This window comes from Ornithorhynchus anatinus, chromosome 5 (genome assembly GCF_004115215.2).
Source record: "Ornithorhynchus anatinus isolate Pmale09 chromosome 5, mOrnAna1.pri.v4, whole genome shotgun sequence".
Taxonomy (NCBI): Eukaryota; Metazoa; Chordata; class Mammalia; order Monotremata; family Ornithorhynchidae; genus Ornithorhynchus; species Ornithorhynchus anatinus.
Genome location: NC_041732.1, coordinates 4,278,039 through 4,302,035, shown reverse-complemented (window position 1 = coordinate 4,302,035; position 23,997 = coordinate 4,278,039). Strand labels below are relative to the sequence as shown.

At 69.8% G+C, this 23,997-nt stretch overlaps 2 protein-coding genes across 5 annotated transcripts; one reads left to right on the top strand and one right to left on the bottom strand.

The window, feature by feature from the left end:
* Nucleotides 1-4,929: 4,929 nt before the first annotated feature.
* Nucleotides 4,930-14,195, top strand: CIC (capicua transcriptional repressor). 2 transcript variants are annotated; one of them, XM_029065490.1, is made up of 20 exons: nt 4,930-5,033; nt 5,999-6,148; nt 6,273-6,513; nt 6,670-6,799; nt 7,009-7,191; nt 7,742-7,907; nt 8,106-8,302; nt 8,403-8,628; nt 8,782-8,885; nt 9,045-10,356; nt 10,607-10,794; nt 10,889-11,010; nt 11,321-11,460; nt 11,561-11,851; nt 11,959-12,296; nt 12,589-12,821; nt 12,929-13,083; nt 13,195-13,326; nt 13,554-13,685; nt 13,852-14,195. In XM_029065490.1, exons 1-20 carry the CDS (start codon nt 4,970-4,972, stop codon nt 14,193-14,195), a joined length of 4,848 nt encoding a protein of 1,615 aa, XP_028921323.1. In that variant the 5' UTR covers nt 4,930-4,969. The 2 variants fall into 2 exon arrangements, with proteins under 2 accessions (XP_028921323.1, XP_028921324.1); XM_029065491.1 differs by having other exon boundaries at nt 4,970-5,033; nt 12,932-13,083.
* A 1,691-nt stretch (nt 14,196-15,886) lies between these two features.
* PAFAH1B3 (platelet activating factor acetylhydrolase 1b catalytic subunit 3) lies at nt 15,887-23,631 on the bottom strand. Of its 3 annotated transcripts, none has more exons than XM_039912279.1 (7): nt 23,617-23,631; nt 22,696-22,759; nt 17,672-17,735; nt 17,078-17,167; nt 16,635-16,751; nt 16,390-16,512; nt 15,887-16,228 (listed from the first exon to the last, which is right to left on the bottom strand). In XM_039912279.1, the coding sequence occupies exons 2-7, from the start codon at nt 22,737-22,739 to the stop codon at nt 15,956-15,958; spliced, it is 711 nt and encodes a 236-aa protein (XP_039768213.1). In that variant the 5' UTR covers nt 22,740-22,759; nt 23,617-23,631; the 3' UTR covers nt 15,887-15,955. The 3 variants fall into 3 exon arrangements, with proteins under 3 accessions (XP_039768213.1, XP_039768212.1, XP_028921327.1); XM_039912278.1 differs by lacking the exon at nt 23,617-23,631 and adding an exon at nt 23,151-23,273; XM_029065494.1 differs by lacking the exon at nt 23,617-23,631 and adding an exon at nt 17,302-17,384.
* Nucleotides 23,632-23,997: the final 366 nt, after the last annotated feature.

Genomic DNA, 23,997 nt, shown 5'->3' with positions numbered 1-23,997 from the left:
CCGCAGAGGGCAAAGGGCAGAGGGCAAAGGGCAGGGAGCAGGGCCCTCCCACCTCCCTATTGTCCGGCTCGGCTCTCCCCAATCCCCCGCGCCCGGGCCCATTGTCCGGATTTGCGCCCCCCCCTAAAACGCCGCCCCCCCCCCCCCCCCGTTGACCCTTTCCAGGCCAGCCCCCCGCTGTGTCGGGGGCGGGAGGTTGACGGAGGCCTCGGTGCGGGGAGAGGGAGGGGGGCGCACGGCCGCAGCCGGCGGCCCGTCCTCGGCCCGCGTGGGTGTCAGGCCGGACAAGCGGGGAGCCGGACCCCGGGCCGCCCCCGTCCCCTCCCGTCCCCTCCCCCGTCCCCTCCCTGCACAAAGCGGCTTTGTGGGGCCGCGGCGGGGGCTGGCGGGGGGCCAGGCGGCGAGTGGAAAATCTCGTGAGCGGCAGCTCCTCCCGTGGGGGAGGGGCGGGGGGCGGGAGGGGGGAGGTGTCAGTCGCCCCCGCCCCCTTCCCCGCCCCCCCCCGCTCCTGCCTCCGTCCCCCCCCTTCTTTCCCCCCTCCTCCCTCGCCGTCCGTCCCCCCCACTCGCGCACTGAGTCACCCCCGGCCCCCGCTGCTATTTTTAGCCCCCCATCCCTCCCGGGCCCAGCCAATCCCAGCCCCGTTCCCCGGGTAACTGGCCAGACAGAGTGGGGGGGGGACCGGGGGGGCGGGGGGAGCCGTGGACTGTCACTGGGGCGGGGGGGTCTCCTGGGTCCGGCCGGACCTGGCCTTCGGGCGTGGTCGCCGAGTTCCCCCGGGAGGCCCGGAGGAGGAGGAGGAAGGGGCCACGGGCTGACTGGGGGGCGGGGAGCCGGTCCACGTTTCGCGTGTCCGGCTGGCCACCCGTTGGCCCCGCGCCCGCCTCTGCCCACCCGGCCGGGCGAGGGGCTCGTTTTGGGCGTCGAAAGGGAGGCACCTGCCTGCGGGCCGCCCGGGGGCTCGAGTCCCCGAGCCCCCCCCCCCCCCCGCCCCGCCCCGCGCTGCGGGAGGGAAGGGGGCAGATGTACATGGAGATGCCCCCGCCCGCCCGGGCCTAGCTGGCTTGAGGCCGAAGGGCCGGGTTGCCCGCCCTCGCCCCCCCTCGCCCCCCCGCAGGTGGCCCAGTGACTGGGGCCGGGAGCGGGGTGAGCCCGGGTGTCCGTCACGGTGATGGCTGATGGCACCCCCTCCCCTCCCCGCCCCGGTGCCGAGCCCACGGCTCGGTGGGATTCAGGTGGGCCGAGTTTTCCGGCCGGGACGAAGGGGGGGAACCATTTTTCCCCTACCCGGGAGGCTTCGTTTTGGAGGGAGGGGCGCTGGCTCCGGCCCGCGCCCCTCCTCCTCCTCCTTCCCCTGGGGGCTCCGTTCCCCCCCTCCCCCTCCCCCTCCCCGAACAATGGGAGCTAAGTATAGGGCTGGCTGGCTGGCTGGCTGGGTGCCCGGGGGGCGGGGGGGCTCTTCCCGCCCGGATCCTCACGGCCCCTCCCCCCCAGAAAGGGCCCCCCCCCCATCTGCCTCTCCCTCCCCAGCCTGCCCTTGGCCTCCCGGCCCCCCCTCCCTTTTCCATCCCACCCCCTACTCTTGGCAGTGCTCCCCTCCCCCGGCTTGGCTCCTCCAGATGTGCTCCGCCAGCTTTAGCGCTACCTCCAGATGGGCTCCCCCCGGGGGCCCGGTCGCATCCTCCTCCCCGCCGAGCCCGAGGTGTGCCCCGCCTGCCCCCGTGCCCCCAGGCCCCCCGCGCCAGGACCGCCCCGCCCCGCCCCGCCCCGCCGGGATCCAGGCCTCTTCCCCCGGGGCTTTCCTCCCCGGGCATCCGTCCTCCCTTCCCTACGGTCCAGCGCGGTAGCGGCGGCGGGGGCGGCCCCGGGGCCCGAGGGGCCCGGCCGGCCGGCCGGGAGGGAGCAGGGAGAGCCGTCGGCCCGGGACCGGGGCCGGGTGGAAACTCCTGGGGCCCGGGGGGGTGGGCGGAGCCGAGGGGGCGGCCAAGCCGGGCCGGGCCCGGCCCGTCGTAAACCAGAGCGGCCCTAGGCTTGCGGGGGCGCGGGTCGGGACAGTTGGGTCCGGGCTCCCCCTAAATGTTCCTCGGGGGCCCCAGGGGCAGGGGAGGGCCTGCAGGGGTTAACCGTGCAGCCGGTGACTCACCACGTGGGGAGGGGGCCGGGGGCCGGAGGGGGGGTGGGGAGGGAGCCGGACACATTGATTTCAGCCTCACGTTGCACTCCCAGGGGCAGTGAGGTAATGGAAGCGATGAAGCTGGGAAGGGGCGGGGGGCGCGACTATAGAGGAAGGGGCGATGGAGAGGCAGAGGAGGAGAGGGGGGCCCGGGGAGCCCCAAGCGCCAGAGCAGAGGGCACGGCGGGGGACCGGCGGGGTCAGCGGCGGTATCGCCCTCGGCCGTCTCGTCCGGCTCCATCCCGGGGCGGGGGCGGGGGGGGGCCTGGGCCGAGGGTCCCCCTCAAACCTCACCCCCCCGCCCCCCGCCCTGCGTGCAGATCCTGCTCAGGTTACAGGGGGAGGGGGTCCCTGGTTCCCGCAGACCAAGGGCTGATGGAGCAGAGTGGAGGCTGGAGGGGACCCCGGGCCTCTCTGAGAGGCGGTGTCATAGCAGGTGATTTATGTGATTATGAGGCTCGGAGACTGTGCCACTATTTCTTCAGGCTCTCTTTCTTTTATGGTATTTCCCAGTTGAGGGGTTGCCGCGTGCCCGGCGCTGACCTGAGTCGCGGGGTTAGGTAGAAGCTCATCGGGTTCGACCCGATCCGTGTCCCACGTGGGGCTCACGGTCTTCGTCCCCCTTTTACAGACCAGGATAACCGAGGCCCAGAGAAGCGAGGTGACCTGTCCGAGGCCACACAGACCGGCGGCGGAGCCGGGATTAGAACCCAAGTCCTTCTGACTCCTAGGCCCCGGGCTCTTTCCGCCAGGCCACACTGCTTTTGTGGGCACCGCCGGGGGGGGGGGGGCAAGGATTTTCTGCCCCGTCCCCACCCCCGTTTCAGGGGAATCGCCCCTCGCCGCGCCGAGCGGGGAGCTGGGTTGGGCCTGAGGGAGCGGGCCCGACCCTGGACTCTTGAGCGGCCCCGGCTGCTTGTCTGAGAGACCCGGCCTCTTGAGGAAGACTATCGGTGAGGGTATTTTTAAGCGCTTACTACGTGCCAGGCACCGTCCTAAGCGCTGGGGTTGATACAAGGTACTCGGGTTGTCCCCACGGAGCGCACCATCTCCGACCCCGTTTTACAGCCGAGGGAACCGAGGCCCGGAGAAGCGGAGCGACTTGCCCAGAGTCGCCCAGCCGATTAGACCGTGGGCCCGTCGTTGACCGTGGGCCCTGGGTCTCTCTGTTGGCCGTTTGTCCATTCCAAGCGCTTAGTCCGGTGCTCTGCACGTAGCAAGCGCTCGATAAATACTACCGAATGACTGTGGCGGAGCGGGGATCGGAACCCACGACCTCCGACGCCCAAGCCCGGGCTCTTTGCACGCACAGGCCCGGCGGCCCGAGGGACCCGGCGGCCCGAGGGACCCGGCGGCCCGAGGGACCCGGCTTCTCCTCCCCGCCGCCCGTCTGCCGTGTGACCTTGGGCACGTCGCTTCCCTTCTCCGGGCCTCAGTTCCCTCATCCGTAAAAGGGGGATGAAGGCCGGGTGGGCCAGCGCCGGGGTCCAAGTCTGTTCGGTTGTCTGACCGACGCTCCCGGCGCTCAGTACAGCGCCCGGCAAATAGCAGCAGCAGCAGCCGCCGCGGGCGGGGCCCCGGGGTGTGTCCGGTCGGGGCCGTGCGGGGCACGTGGGAGGCTTGAGCGCCGCGGCCCCGGGACACTCGCGTCGGCGATTCCGGGGCCGGGCGGGAGGCGGGGGGGAGCGGGAGCGGGAGCGGCCCCGGGGGCGGGGGCCGCTGCGGCCCGGTTTGGCTCCGTGCCTTTGCTGCATTGCGCCCGCCCCTCTCTCTCTCTCTCTTCCCCCCCGCTCGGGCCCGGCCCGTCCGGTCCCGTCCGGTCCATTCCGGCCCGGTCCGGTCCGGTGCCGCCCGCCGCCCCCCTTCCCCCCTCCCCGGCGGCGCCCTCCCCCGCCCCCCCGCCCCGGGCCTGCCCTCATTTGCATATGACTGACGTTCCCCCGGGGCGGCCAATGGGGGCGGGCGCGGCGGGGCCTGACCCGCGCGCGCGCTCCGGCGGCGGCCAATGGGCGCGCGGCTCGGGGGCCGGGCCTGCGCGGAAGGGGCCCCGGGGAGGGGGGCGGGCGAGTAGTAGTGGAGGGCGGGGAGGGGCGGGAGGAGGCGGTGGTTAGCGCCGTCGCGTCCGCTCCCGCTCTCGCTCTCCGCCTCGCGGGGCCGGACGACGCTCGGCGGGGGCGTCCGGGGAGGGGGGGGGGGCCTCGACCCGACCCGGCCCGGCCCGCGCGCGCGCGCCCGCCCCGCTCAACCCCGAAGCCGTTACTCGTCGCTGGAGACCGAGAGAGAGAGAGAGAGAGAGAGAGAGCGCGCGCGTGTGTGTGTGTGTAGAGTGTGTGTGCGCGCGCGCGCCCCGCCCCGCTGGGGGGGGAGGAGGGGGAGGGGGCGCGGCGGCCCGCGATGCTGAAGGCGGCGACCCCGGCCCCCCCCCCGCCGCCGCCGCCGCCGCCGCGCGCCCCGTGACGGGCCCCCGCGGGCGGCCGCGCGCGCCGCCCCCCCTCCCGCCCCGCGCGCGCCCCCGCCGGAGCCCCCCGCCCGGGGGCGGCCGGAGGGGGAGGGGCCGGGGCCGGGACATGCGGCGGCGGGGTCCGGCGCCCCCCGGGCCCGGGCGGCTTCGGCGGCGGACGGGGCGAGGAGGGAGGAGCGGCGGCGGCGGCGGCGGCGCGGCGGCCTGAAGGAGGCCGAAACCCAGAGAGCGAGCGAGCGAGCGAGCGAGCGGGCGGGCGGGCGGGAGGGAGGGAGGGAGGGAGGAAGGGAGCGGCGGAGGCCCGGAGTCCGGCGCCGCCGCCCCCTCGCGGGACCATGTATTCGGCCGAGAGGCGGCTGCTGCCCGCGCCCGGCGCCGCCCGGGGCCTCGGCATGTTCGGTCAGTACCCAGGGCCGCCACCGGGGACCGGGGGACCGGGGGACCGGGGGCCGGGGGACGGGACGCCGAGCGGGGCCCGCCGCTGTCGGCTTTGCGGGGAGGGCGGGTGGAGGAGGAGGAGGAGGAAGCACCTGGCCGGCCCGCGGACCCTCCCGCCGCGCCTCGTCCGCCCAGGCGGGCCGGTCCCGGGTCGATGTGCGGGGCGCCCCGCCGGGCGGGCTCACCCGCCTTCGGCCCGGGAGGCGGGGGCGGGGCGGGGCGGGGCGGGGCGGGGCGGGGGGAGCCGCCGCCGCCGCCGCCACACCCTCTCCATCCCTCCGCCCGGCCCGGGCCCCTTCGGGGGGCAAAGGCCGGCGCCAAAGAGGCGGGAGGCGGGAGACGCGACCCCCGACCCCCGGGAGGGGCCCGGGTCCCCGCTGCTCACCTGCCCCCCGGGGGGGCCGGGGGCGGGGGTTGCCCCCCGCGTCGGTGGAGCGGCCGGCCGGGAGGCCACGGCCTCCACGGGCGTCAACCAGCCCGCCCCCCGCAAAAATAGACGGTGCCAGACGGAGGCGTGGGGCGGGGGGGGCAGGGGGGCGACGAGGTGAGATGGGGCGGTCGGAGCCCCGGTGCCCCATCCCCTCCGGGGGCGCGGCCCACCTCGGGCCCCGAGCTTTGGGGTCGGAAGAGCCTCTCCCGAGCCGGCCCGGCCCCGCCCCCCCCCGCCCCCAACCTGGGGAAAGGGACCCGAGCCCGAGTGGGGGTGGGAAAGTGGGGGCTGCCCGTCGTAGCCTCCCCCTTCCTCCCCAGCGGCTTAGAGATGGGGAGGGGGCAGAGCGTCGATCCTGGGGGGAGGGCTACGGGGAGAGGAAGGGGCCGGGGGGGGGGGGGGGGGGGGTGGATGGCGCCCCAAGTCCCTTCCCGGGGAGGCCGCCGCACCCCGAGCGGCTCCCCGGCCGACCGGGCCCCTCCGTCCCGCCCCACAGTGTGGACCAACGTGGAGCCGCGTTCCGTGGCCGTGTTCCCCTGGCACTCGCTGGTGCCCTTCCTGGCGCCCAGCCAACCCGACCCCTCCGTCCAGCCCAGTGAGGCCCAGCAGCCGGCCAGCCACCCCGTCTCCTCCGGCCAGAGCAAAGGTGAGGCGCCGGGGCTCGGGGCGGACGGGGGCGGGCGGACGGGCGGACGGGCGGGCGGAGCCCGCCGCCCCGCACCCGGGGCTCGGAGCCCCTCCCCGACCCTCGGGCCCGTCTGTGTCCCCAGAACCCGCCGAGTCTGCAGCGGTAGCCCACGAGCAGCCCCCCGGGGGCGCCGGGGGCGCCGAGCCGGGCCGGCCCCCGGGGGCCGCCTGTCCCGGGAGCCCGGCCCCCGGCCCCCCTCAGCCGCCCGCCGGGGCCGCAGCGGAACTGAGCAGGGTCGCCCCCCAGCATCCCGAAGACGAGGCCCCGGGGCCGGCGGGGGAGTCGCGGCTGGACAGCGAGACGGAGAGCGATCACGATGACGCGTGAGTGCCCCGGGGGGGGGGGGGGGCCGCCGCCGCCGCCTCCGCCGGGTGGGCCCCGGGGGGCCCGAGGGGGTGCGGGACGAGGAGGTGCCGGCCACCGCCGGGCTTGGCGATCACCTCACTCCTCTCCTGCCCCTCCCTCCGACACCCGCCCAGGTTCCTCTCCATCGTGTCCCCCGAGATCCAGCTGCCGCTGCCGCCGGGCAAGCGCCGGACCCAGTCCCTGAGCGCCCTGCCCAAGGAGCGGGACTCCTCTTCCGAGAAGGACGGCCGCAGCCCCAATAAGGTACCGCCCGCAGCCCGATCCCCCCGCACCGGCCCCCTGGCCCTGCTCCTCCGGGCCCGGGCCTCTTCCCGCGGCCCCCCCCACGCTCTCCCCTCCCGCCCCCGCTCGGTCCCCGGGAGCGCGGCCGGCCGACCCCGCGCCCTCTCCGCTCAGAGGGCGCTCGGCTCTGTCCGCCCCGCCTCCCCCCCCCTCCCCTCCCGTGTCCGCAGCGAGAGAAGGACCACATCCGGCGCCCCATGAACGCCTTCATGATCTTCAGCAAGCGGCACCGGGCCCTGGTGCACCAGCGCCACCCCAACCAGGACAACCGCACGGTCAGCAAGATCTTGGGCGAGTGGTGGTACGCGCTGGGGCCCAAGGAGAAGCAGAAGTACCACGACCTCGCCTTCCAGGTACCCGTGGGGGCCCCGCCCACTTCTGCTTTCTCCAGATCAGCCCCCCGGGGAGGAAGTCGGTCGGGCGGCCCGGCCCGGAAGCCCCGCGGCCCGGCGGAGGGGAGGCCGGCGGCGAAGGGGAGGCGGCGTGTCCGGCTCCCCTTCCCCGGGCCGGAAAGATTCCTCTTCGGCCACTCCCCCGGCCGGGGCGGAGGCAGCAGGTGGGGCCGGCGTTCCCGCCCTTCAGGTGCCGGGCCGTTTCCGGCGGTGCGGGGATCCCGGGACCCCGGCCCCGGGGTCGCTCCACATGCCCGCCATCCTCGCGGGTCCCGGGGAGTCGGGGCGGTGCTGGGCCTCCCCGCCGTCCCCCCGGGGGTCCCGGAACTCGATTCACACTCGGCCCTCTCGGGGCGGCCCGGGTCCCCAGGCGGGCGGTTCGAAGCTCTGGAGCTCCCGGGGCTCCCGCTCGCCAAAGCCTGCGGGTCCCTCCCCGGGGCGGGCGGGGGCGGGGGGGGGGGGGTGCTCCTCCGAAACGGGACGGACGGGGCCGGGGGCTTCTCTCCGGCAGGTGAAGGAGGCCCACTTCAAGGCCCACCCGGACTGGAAATGGTGCAACAAAGACCGGAAGAAGTCGAGTTCCGACGTCAAGCCGGCGGCCCCGGGGATGGGGGGCGGCCACAAAGAGATGCGGGAGCGCAGCATGTCGGAGACCGGCACCGCCGCCGCCCCCGGAGGTCAGCCCGCCTCCCCTGCCGCCCCCGGCCCCCGGTGACCACACACCGTCCCCGGGTTCCCTTGGGGTCTCGGGGCCCCGTCCGGCCCTCCGGGGCAGCCCGAGGGCCCCTCCCGCCCGGCTCTGCCTCGCTCACGCGCTCGGTCCCCCCGCTTCCTCCCGAGTCTGCTCCAGCGTCCCCTTCCCCTTCCTTCCCCAGCGTCCACGGAGCTCCTGTCCGCCGCGGCCCACACCTTGCTGGCCTCCGAGGCCAAGGCCCCGGGCTCCGGGGGCGCCGAGCGAATCCTCCCCGGCGGCGGCCCCGGCCCCGTGCGGCCCCGGGCCTTCTCCCACAGCGGGGTCCACGGCCTGGAGGGCGGGGAGGCGGACGGCCAGGCCCTGCAGGAGCTCACCCAGGTACGGAGAGCCGGCCGCCGGGGGCGGGGAGACCGGCCGGGGCCGTTGGGCCGGGAGGCGGCCTCACCGACCCCTCGCCCTCTCCCCCCGCTCCCCGCAGATGGTGGCCGGCCCGACCCCCTTCGCGGGCCAGAAGCCCCCCTCCCAGTACGGGGGTCCCGGCCCGTTCGCCGCCCCTGGAGACGCGGGAGCCCTGGCCGGGGGCGGGAGGCCTCCCCCGCTGCCGGCCCGGACCTCCCGCTCCCAGCGCGCGGCCAGCGAGGACATGACCAGCGACGAGGAGCGCATGGTCATCTGCGAGGAGGAGGGGGACGACGACGTCATCGGTGAGCGGGGCGGGGCGGGCACCGGGGCGGGCGGCGGGGCGGAGGGAGGCGGGGGCCGGGGCGGAGGGAGGCGGGGGCCCCCCCGGGGAGACCGGTCCCCCTCCGAATCCATCTTTCCGGCCCCGCCCCACCCCGCTCCTCCCGCCCCGCCAGCGGACGACGGCTTCAACGCGGCCGACATCGACCTCAAGTGTAAGGAGCGCGTGACGGACAGCGAGAGCGGGGACAGCTCCGGGGAGGACCCGGAGGGCGGCAAGGTGCGAAGCCGAGGGGAGGAGGAGGAGGAGGAGGAGGCCGGGGCCGCGGGGGCCTGGGCCTCGGGCATCGCCCACCCTGGAGGTTGGGTGGGGGGGGGGGGTTCCCCCTCCCTGACCCTCTCTCCTTTCCTCCCTCCCCGCCCCCGGCCTCTTCTCCAGATCCTGGGGCGGAAGCTGTACTCGCCCGTGATCCGTTCCTCCTCGCTCTCGGCTGCCTTCACCCACTGCCGCCCGCCCCTGGACCCCGAGCCGCCGGGGCCCCCCGACCCCTCCGCCTTCCCCAAGGGCTACGGCCCGTCGCCCTCCTCCTCGTCGTCCTCGTCCTCCTCCTCGTCCTCTTCTACCTCCTCCTCCTCGGCGTCGTCCTTCCAGCTGGCCCCGGGCCCCTTCAAGCCCCAGGAGCCGGGGCGGGGAGGCGTGGGGGGGCCTCTGCGGGTGCCGCCCCCGCCGGGGGGAGGCCCGGCCCCACCCAAACCCCGCTTCCTCCCGGCCGAGGGCGGCCCCTACCGCCGGCGGCGGCCCGAGAGCGCCGGGGGCGCCGAGGCCTCCCCGCCGTTCCCCGGGGCCTCGGTGATCGCCTCCCCGCCCGGCGGGGCCGGCGGCGTGTTGCAGGCTCTGGTCCTGCCGCCCGGCGGGGGGCTCTACCCGGCCAAGGACGCTTCCGAGCGGGACCCCGGGGGCCGGCTCCCCTCGGCCACGGTGCTGGTGACTGCCCCGCCCGCGCTGGGCGGCGGGGGCCTGGGTTACGGGGCGCTCCCCGCCCCCCCGCGCCCGGCCCCCACCGTGGTCACCAACGTGGTCCGTCCGGTGAGCAGCACCCCGGTGCCCATCGCCTCCAAGCCCTTCCCCGGGGGCGGGCCGGGCGCGCCGGGCCTGCCGGCCGAGGGCCTCCACGGCAAGGCGGAGGCCGCCGGGAGGGTGCCCGGGGGCTCCCCGCTGGGCCTCGTCTACGCCGACAAGAAACCCCCCGGCCCGGCCGTCCCCCCGGCGGCCCCCCACCTGGTGGCGGGGCCCCTCTTAGGGGTGGGCAAGACCCCGGCCGCCGTCACCAACCTCCTGGTGGGCGCCCAGGGCTACGGGGCCGGGCCCCCCTCCGCCCTGCAGTTCATCGCCCAGGGGAGCCCGGCCGGCGGGCCGGGGAGCGCCGGGCCCGCCCCGGGCGGCGGCCCCAACGGCCCGGTGCCCCTGGGCATCCTGCAGCCCGGCCCGCTGGGCAAGGCCGGGGGCATCACCCAAGTGCAGTACATCCTGCCCACCCTGCCCCAGCAGCTGCCGGTGGCCCCCGGGGCCAAAGCGGGGCCGGGGGCCGGGGGGCCGGCGGCCGGGGGGGCCACGGCCAGCATCCACTTCGCCCTGCCCCCCGGCGGCACCGCCAACGGCAAGGTCCTGGCCGCCGCCGGCCCCGCCCCCGCCATCCCCATCCTGCAGCCCGGACCCGCCGCCACCGCCCCCTCGGGGGCCGGGCCCAAAGGTGAGGAAGCCGCCCCCCCCCCCGCCCCCCCCCCACTCCGGAGGCGGGTGGAGGGAGGGGGCCCCGGGCTGCCGGGGAGAGATGTGGGGGGCCGGGTGGGGCGGGCCTCCCCCGCCCCCGGGCCGGGACGAGGAGGAGGAGGAGGAGGCGGCGGCGGGAGGAGGGGCGTGCGCCAGCGGGGGCGACCCGGGGCCGGGAGGTCCGCGCCCGCCGGCGGTGACGCCCCGACCCGGGTTCTCGGGGCCGGCAGCCCAGTCGGCGTCCCCGGTGCAGGCCCCGCCCGCCGGCGGCTCGCCTCAGCTGCTGCCCGGCAAGGTGTTGGTGCCCCTGGCCGCCCCGGGGGTGGCGGTGCGGGGCGGGGGAACCGGCCAACCCCTGCCCCTCGTCAGCCCGCCCTTCTCCGTGCCCATGCAGAACGGAGCGCAGCCGGCCAGCAAGGTCAGTGCCGGCCCGGGGGAGGGGGCGGGGCCGGCGGGGCCGGGGCCGGGGGGGGGGGGGGGCTCATCTCCGCCCGCCCCCCCCGGTCCCGCAGATCATCCAGCTCACTCCGGTGCCCGGATCCGCTCCCGGCGGCCTGGTGCCCCCCCTCAGTCCGGCCGCTCTCTCCGGTCCCACCTGTCAGTCCCAGAAGGTCATCCTGCCCTCGTCCACCAGGTAGCGCTGGCCGTCCCTCCCCGAGGAGGCGGGCGGGCGGGCGGGCGGGCGGGTACCTCCTTCCGTGGGGGCTGCCCCCCGGGGGGATGTGGGGAAGACTTCCCGGAGAGGGCGGCGCTAGGAGCGGGAGCGGGAGCCCGAGAGGGGCCGAGGTCAGGGGCTCAGTGCCGGGACGGGCCGAACGGGGCCGGCGGGCCGGCCCTGGGAAAAGCGGGGTGGGACCGCGGGAGCGGTTCGAGGGTCGGGGCGACGGCGGGGCCCGGCTCAAGGCTCAGCCCCGGCCCGCCTCGCCTCGCCTCGCCCCGGACAGGATCACCTACGTCCAGTCGTCGGCGGGCCACCCGCTGCCCCTGGGCGCCGGCCCCGCCCCCGGCCCTCCCAGCTCCGTGGCCCTGGGCTTCACCACGGTGGGCCCCGCCGGGCAGGCCCTCGTCCAGCCCCTGCTGGCCGGTAAGAGGAGGGGAGGGGCGCCCAGGAGGAGCTGAGGGGGGTGGAGGGGGGTGGGCTCCGGGCCTTGCCGACCCCTGACTCTCCCCTCTTCCCCCCCCAGGCCAGGCCCCCCTGCAGGTGGGGATGTCACCCGTGCCCAGCCCCCAGCTGCCGCCGGCCTGTGCCGGGGGCGGGGGGCCCGTGATCACGGCCATCTACCCGGGCGGCCCGGGGACCCCCTCGGCCGTGCCCCTGGCGCAGCCCCCGCCCCCCGCCCCGCCGGGGCTGCTCTACACCGTGGCCGCCAGCACCGCCGCCCCTCCGGCCGCCATCCTGCCCAAGGGCGGGGCCCCCGGGCCGGTCGCCCCCGCCTCCTGCCAGGCTCCCACCAGCCCCTTCCCCAGCGCCACAGGTGAGGGGGCGGCGGGGGCGGGGCGGGGCGGGGGCCCTCGGAGATGGGGCTCGAGGTGGGAGCGGGGGCGTCGGGCCCACCCTCTGACCGGGACCCGTCGCCCGCAGGTTCGGTGGCCTACAGCCTGGTGGCCCCCAAGCCCCAGCGCCCGGCCCCCAAGCCCCCCCAGAAGGTGAAAGCGGCCATCGCCAACATCCCCGTGGGCTCCTTCGAGGCGGGGACCCCCGCCCGGCCCGGCCCGACCCCTCGCCCCCCTCCCGAGGCCAGCCCCGCCCACGAGCCGCCCCCCGAGGCCGAGCCCAAGGAGCGCAGCGAGGCCTGGGACGGGCGGGCCGCCTCGCCCCCGCCCGAAGCCCGGGCCCCCGCCCGCGAGCCCCCCGCGCCCGGGGGCAGCCCCCCTCCTCCGTCGGCTGAGGAACGGCCTGCCGTCAAGGGGTCGGAGCCGGTGAGCGGCCCCCCGCCCCCGCCCTTGGGTCCACCCGCCTCCCGGAGGCGGCCCCTCGCGGCCCCGCTCTCCTTCCCCGCGCGGTCTCCTCGCCTTCCCAACCGCGCCGTTCCCCGTGTTCCCTCCTCCTCCGCCCACCGGCCCCGCCCGCAATCCCGCTTGTCTCCCCCTCTCCCGTCCGGTCACCGCCCGGTCACCGTCCACCCCCAGCTGCCCTCCGGGGACTCCCTTACCATCCGTCGTTTCTCTGGCTCTCCTTTTCTCCATCCTTCCCTCCCTCCCGCTTCTCCAGGCCACCAAATTCCCCAGCTCCCCCGACTGGCGGGTCCCAGGGACAGAGAGCAGGACTGAGCCCCCCACGCCCCCCAGCCCCGCCCCCCACCCTGGCAGCGGCCCCGGCGGCGGCGAGGGGGGCAGCGGGCGGGGGGCCGGCAGCAGCGACACCCCGGAGCGCAAGGAGGGGCCCGGGAAGAAGGTGAAGGTGCGGCCCCCGCCCCTGAAGAAGACCTTCGACTCGGTGGACAAGTAAGGGCCGGGAGAGGCCGGGGGTGGGGGACGGACGGACCGAGGGGCGGCCGGCGCGGGGTGGGGGTGGGGGCGCGGGGCCGGGGTGACCCTCCCTCCCTCCCCAGCAGAGTCCTGTCGGAGGTGGACTTCGAGGAACGGTTTGCCGAGCTGCCCGAGTTCCGGCCGGAGGAGGTGCTGCCCTCGCCCACCCTGCAGTCGCTGGCCACCTCCCCCCGCGCCATCCTGGGCTCCTACCGCAAGAAGAGGAAGAACTCCACAGGTCCCGACCCGGCCCCGGGGGCGCGGGGGGAGGGGGAGGAGAGGCCGAGCCGGGACCTCCCCGCCCTGCCCCGCCCCAACACCGAGCGCCCCCCCCGCTTCCCCCCCCCAGACCTGGACTCGGCCCCCGAGGACCCCACCTCCCCCAAGCGCAAGATGCGCCGCCGTTCCAGCTGCAGCTCCGAGCCCAACACCCCCAAGAGCGCCAAGTGTGAGGGCGACATCTTCACCTTCGACCGCACAGGTGAGCCCGGGCCGCGCCCGCCACCCGGGGGCCCCTACGAGCGTCCGAGGACCCGCCGCAGCGCGGGGGCCGCGGGAGACCCGGGCCCGGCCGGCCCCTCGGCCCGGACCCGCAGAGGACGGCTGGGGCCGGGCTGGCGATCCCGCGGCCGCGTCGGGCCCGGGAGCGGTCGCCACCCCCTTTGCCCACCGTGGGGCCGCCTGACCCGCCTCCCCGGCTCCCTGCAGGCACGGAGGCCGAGGACGTGCTGGGAGAGCTGGAGTACGAGAAGGTCCCCTACTCCTCCCTGCGCCGCACCCTGGACCAGCGGCGGGCGCTGGTCATGCAGCTCTTCCAGGATCACGGCTTCTTCCCCTCAGGTGCCGGCCGGGCCGGGGGCGCCGGGGCGGGAGCGGGAGCGGGAGGGGAGGGGGGCGGGGGGGGCGGGGGGGCCGGCCACCCGGTCGGAGGGGAGGGCGGGGGCCCGGCCCGTCCGCCGACCCCCGGCCCGCCCGGCCATCCCCTCCCCTCGGTCCTCCCCGGCAGCCCAAGCGACGGCGGCGTTCCAGGCCCGCTACGCCGACATCTTCCCCTCCAAGGTGTGCCTGCAGCTCAAGATCCGCGAGGTCCGGCAGAAGATCATGCAGGCCGCCACCCCCACGGAGCAGCCCCCGGGCGGGGAAGCCCCGCTCCCCGCCGCCGCCCCCGCGGCCGGCGAGGGGCCGGACTCCCCGTCGGCCGCCGGCCCGGACTCCTCCGCCCCCGCCCCCGTCCCCTGTGCCCCGCCCCAGACCCCCCAGCCCCCGGAGCCCGGTGAGCCGGGCTGGGACGGCCCGCCGCCCCCCTCCCCGCAGCCCCCCGGCCCTTCCACGGCCCCCGGGGGCAGGTGAGGGGGCGCGGCCCCCTGCCCAAGACGGACTGCGCCGAACCCCCTTCCCCCCCAGACTGGCCGCTTTACGTGGGGCGTCGTGTCTCGTGTGTGCGCGCACGCGTGGAGGGAGGGCAGGGGAAGACCGTGGGCCCCTGTAAATAAGCCCTGGGCTCCCTCCCCTCCCCTCCCCTGTATATACTCCTCCTCCCCCCCCCCCCCCCGCCCTCGACTCCCTCCCCAGGGATGGGATGGGGGGTGGGGTGGGGGCCGCGCAGCAGAAAGCAGAGTTGGGGAGGGGGGGAGCGGGAGGGGCCGTGTACATAGGCTGGAGTTTGTTACCTTTGGATCTTTTATGCAAACTGGGGCCGCAGGCGGGACGGCCGAGCGGGGAGCGGGCAGGCCGGTGGGGACAGGGGCTCCGGCCCTCCTCACGCCTCCCTCCCCGCGCGGGGGCCGGACTCAGGTTAGGTTGGGGGGGGGAGGGGGGCGGGGGGGGGGGTGCTGCTGCACTTTTAGCCAGGGGCAGGGAAGGGGCAGGCGCTCGTGCCTGGCAGCTCCTCCCCCCACCCGGCTTGGTTGTTTTTCTAAGAGACAAACTCTCGTGTTCCCCCCCCCCCCCCCCCCCCCCCCGCCCCTTCTTCCCTCCCCCGGAACGAAACATGTTGATCATGTGCAATATTTCTTACTGTGCCGAGGAGACGCGAGCAAGCAGAGATTAAAGCTGTTTAACACACCCCCTTTAGCCTCTCTCTTCTCCCTCCCACCCCGACCCCCCTGCCTGGGGGATGGAGAGGGGTGTCTCGGGGCTGGTGGGGGGAAGACGGGGAGGGAGACGTGGTGAGCTCCGGCCCTCCCCGTCTTACCCCTGCCCGGCCGAAGCCCACCCCACCTCCCCTCCGGTCAGTCACCGACCAACGGCCCTGGAAGGGGAGGGGGACTGGCCCGGCCCCACCCGTAGTGCTGAGGCTCTGCCTCGTTTTTTTTTCAAGGTATCTAAGGGCTTATTACGTGCCCGGCGCCGTACTAAGCGCCGGGGTAGGTACAAGTTAATAATATAATGTTGGTATTTGTTAAGCGCTTACTCTGGGCCGAGCACTGTTCTGAGCACTGGGGTAGACATAGGGGAATCAGGTTGGTTGTCCCACGTGGGGCTCACAGTCTTCATCCCCATTTTCCAGATGAGGGAACTGAGGCCCAGAGAAGTGAAGTGACTTGCCCACAGTCACACAGCCGACAAGTGGCAGAGCTGGGATTCGAACTCATGAGCCCTGACTCCAAAGCCCGTGCTCTTTCCACTGAGCCACGCTGCTTCTCTCTGTTAAATGCTGGGGGGGTAGATGCAAGATTATCAGGGCGGACACGGACTGTGAGCCCCATGAGGGACGTGATTCTAAGAAGATGGGAGCACGGGGATGGAGGCGGTCCCCGTCCCACACGGGGCTCACCGTCTCGATCCTCATCTCTGAGGCACAAAGAAGTGACATCCCCGAGGTCACAGAGCAGACGGGTGACGGGAGCCGGGGCCCGCGGCCTCCCAGCCCCGCGCTCTATCCGCTAGAGCGCTCCGCTTCCCTCCCTCTCGGCGCCAAGGCTTTGGGGGCAGCCCCCTTAGGGCCGGGCGCTCTCTGGCGCCCGCGGGGACCACGGCGGCCCGCCCGCCCCCCCGCCTCGCCTCTCGAGGGACGGATCTCGTAAGGCAGCCGGACCCGGTTCTGGGAGAGGAAGTTTATTGGGGAGAAGGCAGCGGGGAGGCGTGTTGAGGGGGAGGCGGGGGGCGGCTCAGGGCTGGGGGTGCCGGCCCTGGTCTGCCCCCAGCAGGCTGAGGAGCAAGGCGTGCAGGGCCTTACAGATGGGAGCGTAGCCCAGGCGGCTCAGGTGGAGGTAGTCGTACATGTCGTGGTGGCTGATGGTGCCGTCCGAGTGCACGAAGCCGGGGTCGGCGTCCAGGAAGTGTGCCCGGGGCTGCCCGGCCAGGGCCTCCCGCACCAGCACGTTCACCTGCCTGTTCTTCTCCCGCAGCGGGTTGGGGTGTTGGCCCCGTGGGAGCAGGCCCTGACGGGGGGAAGACGGGAGGGCCGTGAGGGAGGTCCCGGGGGCGGCGCGGCCCACGGCCCCGTGAGGCGATGGAGCTACCCCCCCCCACACAGAGGGGGCGCCGTGGGGGTGGGGTACGGTCCGAGGGAAGCGACGGCCCAGCCCGACCTCTCACTCACCAGCACCACGACCCGGGCCTGAGGCTGCCTCTTATTCAGCAGGTGCACGATGGCCTGGATGCCGCCGGCCACCTGCTCCGCCGTGTGCCCGTGGTTGTTGGTGCCCACCCAGACCACCACGATCTGAGGGGAACGAGGCGGCGTCGACCCCTGAGGGGCGGTGCCCCCGTCTCCCGTCGTCGCCCCCCTCCCCCCCACGCACTCACCCATCGCACGGTGCCACCCCCTGCCCCTCGGGCGCTCACCTTGGGCCGGATGTGCTCCAGCTCGCCATTCTCCAGGCGCCACAGCACGTGGTGGGTGGCGTCGCCCCCAATCCCGAAGTTGAGTGCGTGCAGGGGGGAGAAGAGCTGTCGCCACAGCTGTAAGGGAGGGGGCTTTATTTGATCTCTGCCTTTCCCTCCCCAGAAGGGTTTGACTAGTGGCGTCCAGAAACAGGAAGGTGAGGAGGACAATCTGAGCCCCCTCCCCTTGGCTCTTGGTTCCCCATCCCTGAGGGGGGCGGGGCGGGGAGGACTTTTCCCACAGGCTCCTGCCCTGGCAGGAGGATTCAGGCCGGGGCAGGGGTGAGGGCAACCGGCCCCCGAGTTGACCGGGGCGAGGAAGGGCCCCGCCGAGAAGCCGTCACGCTCCCGCTGGGGGCGAGGGGGAGGGAGGACCGGATGGGTCTGGGGTCCCGCTCTCTGACCTCACACTGATGGAGCAGCTGCACTAGGGAATCTCCGATGAACACGACCTCCGGCTCCTTGTCTTTGCTGTCGGCCACGAAACGGTGGTGCTGGGGTGGCAGGGGAGGAGGGGCCGGGGAGGGGCCGTGAGATGGACGGACGGCATCGCCCGCTGACCCGCGGGTGTCCCCTTCTCCCTCCCTTCCCCGTCGGCGCGGGCTGGGGTCGAGGCGGGCGGACTCACAAGGGACATCCAGCGCCCGTCGCCCTGCACATCCTGCACGGGGGTCGGCGTGCTGGCCGGGTTCTCCTCGCCGCTCATCGTCGCTGGTGGGGAGGGGAGGGGGGGCAGGCGGGGGGTCGGTCCTTCCCTCCCTCCCGGGAGAATGGACCGGCCTGTCCCGCCCCCCGGGGAAGGCCCGCCTCCTCCCTCCTCCACTGGCCGGGCTCCCCCTTTTGCTCTCTTCCAGGACAATAGGCGAGGCGCGGCCACCTTCGTCCCCGCCCCGGCCGGCCCCTCCCCCTCCCTTCGGGACCCCCGGGCGACCCCCCCCCCCCGCAGCCCCCTCCGGCGGTGCGGACGGTGGGGGGGGGGGGTCTCGCCGGTCACTCACCCGCAGGGTCCAGGCTGGGGGCCGCAGACCCCCTCCGCGCTCGCCTCCGCTGCAGCCCCGGGGCCTGGCCGGGAGGGAGAGACCATTAGCCGCGCGGAACGGGGGACGCGGAGGACGGGACCATTCGGCGGCCGGGAAGCGGGGGGCGGGGACGGACCATTCGGCGGCGGGGACGGGGGGGGAGGGAAGGGGCCGGGGCGCGGTGGACCCACCCACCCCGCCGGCCGGGCGACTGCACTTGGTAGCCTCGGGGGGGGGGGAGGGGAGCGGGCCACCTGAGGGAAGGGAGGAAGAGACCACCTCACGCGGGAGGGGTGGCGGGGGGGGAGGGCGCGATGGGACGGTCCCGTGGACAAAGCGGCAGGCGGGGGGGGGGGGGGGGCGCGGGTAGAATGGAAGAGTCCATCCAGCGGCTTCACGGAGGGGGGGCGGGGCGGACCGCCACACCTGGCGCCGGGCGGGGGGGGGGGCGGTGCCCTCTTTCACCCCGGGAAACGGGAACTGACTGGCACGGGGGAAGGTAGCCGAGGGCGGCAGTGGCGAAGGGCAGGGAAGGGGCATCCGGGAAGGACACGCGGGGCTGAAGGAAACAGTGGAGGGCGGCAAGGCCCGGACCGTTCCGCTCTACCCATTCGTTCGCTTCATTCAATGGTATTTATTGAGCGCCTACTAGGTGCGGGGCACTGGACTGGGCGCTTGGAAGGGGCGGCTCGGCAACAGAGAGGGACCATCCCTGCCCGATGACGGGCTCACGGTCTAAACGGGGGAGACGGACGGCAGAGCTAAACAGAACGAAACAAAAACAAGCCATCATCGTCGAGATAAATTGAATCAAGGGGATGGACACCTCATTAACAAAATAAATAGGATAATAGGTAATATATACAAATGAGCACAGTGCTGAGGGAAGGGGGAAGAGCAGAGGGAGGGAGCGGAGGGAAGGAAGGGGAGGGCTCAGTCTGGGAAGGCCTCCTGGAGGAGGTGAGCTCTCAGGAGGGCTTTGAAGAGGGGAAGAGAGTTAGGCACTAATCTGGGCCTCAGTTCCCTCATCTGCAAAATGGGGATGAAGACTTTGAGCACCATGTGGGACAACCTCATTACCTTGTAACCCACCCCCCCAGTGCTTGGCACATAGTAAGCACTTAAATGCCATTATTATTATTATTCGATGGTATATATTCAGCTTGTATTGTGTACAGAGCCCTGTACTAAGCGTTTGGGAGAGGACCACGGAACAACCAACAGATACATTCCCTGCCCACAGCGGGCACACCACTGGGAGGACAGAGAACCCATGAAGCCCCCCGCTTTTCCTCATCTCCCACTCTCTTCTGCATCCTCCTGACTTGCTCCCTTTGTTCTTCCCCCTGCCCGCTGTCCCACAGCTCTTATGTCCTTATCAGTCATTTTATTTATTTGTATTGACGTCTGTCTCACCCACTGTAGATCGTGAGCTCGCTGTGGGCAGGGATTGTATTTGTTGCCCAACTGTACTCTCCAAGTGCTTAAGACAGTGCTCTGCACACAGTAAATGTTTAATAAATACGATTGAATGAATGAATGAATGAAAGTCAAAGCCCTGGGAGCCAATGAGATATGAGCCAGGGATGGGGGGGGCATACCACGATGTTGGCATTTGTGCCCAGGTGTGGTTACGTGGGCACAGTCATGCTCAGAGACCGGGAAACCCCCTTGGACTGAACTTGTGGGTCTGGGGAGGCAGCCTGCTAATAATAACAATTGTGCTATCTGTTAAACCCTTACTGTATGCCAGGCGCTGTACTAAGCGCTGGGGTGGGTACAAGCTAATCGGGCCGGACGCAGTCCCCGTCCCCCATAGGGCTTACGGTCTTCATCCCCTTTTTACAGATGAGGTAACTGCGCGCCAGATAAGTGAGGTGACTTGTCCAAGGTCACACGCCATACGAGTGGTGGAATCGGGATTAGAACCCAAGACCTTCTGACTCCAGGCCCGTGCTCTAGCCACTCCACCTGGTACTCTGATATCCAGGCTGCCACACCTTAGAGGACGGCGGTCGATCCCTTGGTGGGGCTTAACGGATGGGCGGTCAGACCACAAGCAGCAGCATGGCAACGTGGACAGGGCGCACAGGCCTGGGAGTCAGAAGGTCAAATCTAATCCCAATTCTGCTTCTCGCCTGCTCTGTGACCTTGGGCCAGTCACTTCACTCCTCCGGGCCTCAGTTCCCTCATCTGTAAAATATAGACTAAGATGGTGAGCCCCCTCTGGGGTGGGGACTGTGTCCAACTTCATTTGCTTATATCTACCCGAGTGCTTCGTAGAGTGCCTGGCACACAGTAAGCCCTTAACAAATGCCATAAAAAAAATTTCTAACTTTTCCCCTCTACGCCCTTTAGTGTCCCGCTAGTAGTAGAAAGGGCATTTATTAAACACTTTTTGTGCACGGAGCATTGTACTAAACATTGGGGAAGAATACACAGGTGGGAATTAGACGTGGTCCTGGTCCCTTGAGGGGCTCACGATGTAAAAATAAACGAGGGAGGGGACTGGCAAAAGATGGACTGATTGTCCATGCGTTTACCCAAACCCTTTAGACATGTTGATATTTCTACCATGGCCCAGTGGAAAGACCACGGGCCTGGAAGTCAGGGGCCTTGGGTTATAATGATGGCCCTGCTGCTTTTCACTCATTCAATCATTCATTCAATCAATCGTATTTGCTGAGCACTTACTGTGTGCACAGCACTGTACTACGCGCTTGGAAAGTACAATTTGGCAACAGATAGAGACAATCCCTACCCAACAGCGGGCTCACAGTCTAGAAGGGGGCAACAGACAACAAAACAAAACAACAGGCATCAATAGCATCAAAATAAATACATAGAATTATAGATATATTCACATCATTAATAAACTAAATAGAATAATAAATACGTACAAATATACACAAGTGCTGTGGGTTGGGGAAGGGGGAAGAACAGAGGGAGGGAATAGCGGCGATAGGGAGGGGAGGAGGAGCAGAGGAAAAGCGAGGCTGGGAAAATGCTAATAATAAACTCTCATTTACCCTTTCCACTTTCCACACCACCAGCATCCTACTCCTCTCATTCAACTCTTTGTTGTCAGGACTGTGTTTCTCTGCCCACACCAATGTTGACTGTTTAAGTAGCATCCTATTATGCTGGGGGCCATGTTGGAGAATAGACATAATTATTTTCCTGAGGAAGCTTCTTTCAAAGACGCAGTGTGGGGCCATGCTTCCTCAACTAAAATATCTTGATTTTATTACAGAAAGAGAGTTAGGAGGAGGGGGTGGCGGAAGACGGGATACGGAAACTAAGACATTATTAGAAGATAAGAGCAAGAGGGGAGAAATGAACAAGGAGAGAAAAGATAAGAAGCCGAGAGGAAAAAAAGGGAGAGCAATGGAAAAAGGATGCCAAATGGAGAGAGAAATGGGAATAGGGAGGGGAAACGGAGGAAGCGGGAAAAGAGGAAAGGCAGTGACTTTGTCTGCGAAAGAAGGTGGGGAAGGAGTGGGCAGTTTTCCCAGTTTTCCAGAAGGGGGCAGGATGTAGCCGAGGGACACAGGGAGAGATGGGAGGAAGAGTTGAGAGCAGCAGAGATGGAGCGAGTGAGAGACAGGGAAAGGGTGGGAGAGAAGGAGAGAGAAAAAGTCAGATAATAAGAATAACTGTGGTATTTGTTAAGCGCTCAGGCACTGGACTGAGTGCTGCGGTGGATACGAGCAAATCGGGTTGGCCTCAGTCCCTGTCCTGCCTGGGGCTAGAGAAGCAGAGCCAGAAGGAAAGGGAAAGACAGGAGGGGAGACAGAGGGAAAGATGGAGAGAGCTGAAGACAGTGTGGTTTAGTGGAAAGGGCATGGGCATAGACGGTGGATGCGGGTTCTAATTCTGGCTCTGCCACTTGGCTGCCGGGTGACCTTCGGCAAGTCGCTGAACCTCTCCGTGCCTCAGTTACTTCATCTGTAAAATGGGGATGAAGACTGTGAGCCCCACCTGGGACAACCTGATAACCTTGTATCTACCCTAGTCCTTAGAACAGTGCTTGGCACCTAGTAAGTGCTTAACGAATAGCCTAATAATAATAAAGATATCCCTACTCTGAGTGGGCCTGTGACTCTCAAACAGAGATAAATCTCTGAGAAGCCGGTAGAAATCCTGAGGAACCCTGGTGGGGAATGGCTGTGTGAAAGGATGAGGACAGGGGGATGGAATGCAATGAGTCTCCTTCAGGCCGCCCACCCCCATGCTACATTCCCACCTAGAATCCCTCTCTTCATCATCATTATCATCACCCACTGTATTTTCTGCACAGCTAAAATGTGCAAAGCACTGTACTACATATGCCTCCTGACTCTCACCACTCCAGTGCATCCTTCACTCCGCTGCAAGGATCAATGTTTTTTTAAAGTTGTCCGTGTCTTCCCACTCAAGAACCTCCGGTGGTTGCCCATCCACCTCCACGTATTAAAGAAAAACTCAGCTTTCAAGGACTCAATCAGATCACCCACTCAATCACATCACCCCATCCTACCTCTCCTCGCTGATCTCCTACACACACACACACTTCACTCCTCTAGCTTCAGTTTACTCACTGTGCCCCGATTTCTTATCTTGACACCACCCCCTTTCCCACATGCTTCCCCCTAGCCTGAACTCCCGCCCCATCTGCATATTCAAAGTCTATTAAATTCACATCTCCTCCAAGAGGCCTTCCCTGACTAAGCCCTGCTTTCCTCTTCTCCCACTTCCTTCTGCAACACTTCGACCTGCTTGCTTTATTCATCCCTCCTCCCAGCCCCGCAGCACTTATGTACTTAAATACATTTCAGTAATTTACTTATATTACTGTCCATCTCCCCCTCTAGACTGACAGCTCATTGTAGGCGGGGAATGTGTCTACTTATTGTTATATTGTGCTCTCCCAAGTGCTTAGTATTGTGCTCTGCGCACAGTGAGGGCTCAGTAAGTACCACTGATTGATTTATATGGCAGAGGGAAAAAACGCAATGTCTGACCTTGAAGTGTCCCAATAGACGCGACAGGCAGGCATGAAGTGCATTTCCACAATGGGAGTAATACCTGGGAAAAACATAATGCCATTGGAAATAAGAATGAGGAAAAAGGAATAAATGAGGTACCTAAATCAATATTACAAAGGGAAAGGGAGGGAAAAGGGGGGAAATGAGAGAAGTGGGAAGAGGGCAGTAGATAAGCAGCAAGGCCTAGTGGATAGAGCATGGGCCTAGGTGTCAGAAGGATGTGGGTTCTAATCCTCCCTCCACCACCTGTCTGTTGAGTGACCTTGGGCAAGTCATCTCACTCCTTTGGGCCTCCTTTACCTCAACTGTAAAAATAGGGAATAAGACCATGAGCCCCACTGCGGGACGTGGACTGCGTCTAACCTAATAAGCTTGTATCTACCCCAGCGTTTCGCATAGTGCCTGGCACCTAATAAAGGCTTAACAAATACCTTTTCGTTTTTCGAAGAAAGACAGCAGGGTGAGTTGTGCAGTGGCAGCCCGTGGGAAGGGAAGGTGGGGGCAATCCCAGGGAAATGGTGATGGCATTTGTTAAGCGGCGCGGCTCAGTGGAAAGAGCCCGGGCTTGGGAGTCAGAGATCGTGGGTTCGAATCCCGGCTCTGCCGCCGGTCAGCTGGGTGACTCTGGGCCAGTCGCTTCACTTCTCTGGGCCTCAGTGACCTCATCTGGAAAATGGGGGTGAAGACGGTGAGCCCCACGTGGGACAACCTGATCACCTTGTATCCCCCCCCAGCGATTAGAACAGTGCTAGGCACATAGTAAGTGCTTAACAAATACCATTATTATTATTACTATTATGCGCTTACCATGTGGAAAAGCACTGTTCTAAGCGCTGAGGCAGGTCCAGTTTGGTGAGGGGGAAAGAGGGGCAGGCCTGAGGCGGGGCGTCTTCTCACCTCAAGGCCCGGGCCGGCGGGCCGGCCGAGGCTCGGGTCAGGTCAGTCATGCTCCGGTTCCCGCGGCCTCCACGGCGTCGAACGGAGAGACCTACGGGGGCGGCGGGACCGGGCGACCGGGCCTCGGGGGACATGGCCGTCGTCGTCGTCGTCGTCGTCGTCGCCGTCATGGCGGCCTCCTCCCCCCGTCGCTGAGGAAAGCCCGCCACGCGCCCCGCCTCCTCCCGCCCCAGCCAATCAGCCGCGGGGTAAGAGCGGCCTAAGCCAATCAGCGTCCGGGGGCCTGGACGAGCGGCCGCGCGGTCGCCTTTACCTCCACGGAGGGGGGAGGGGGGATTCCCTCGAGCAGCTGGAGGCACGTGACTGAGGGGGCGGAGCAAG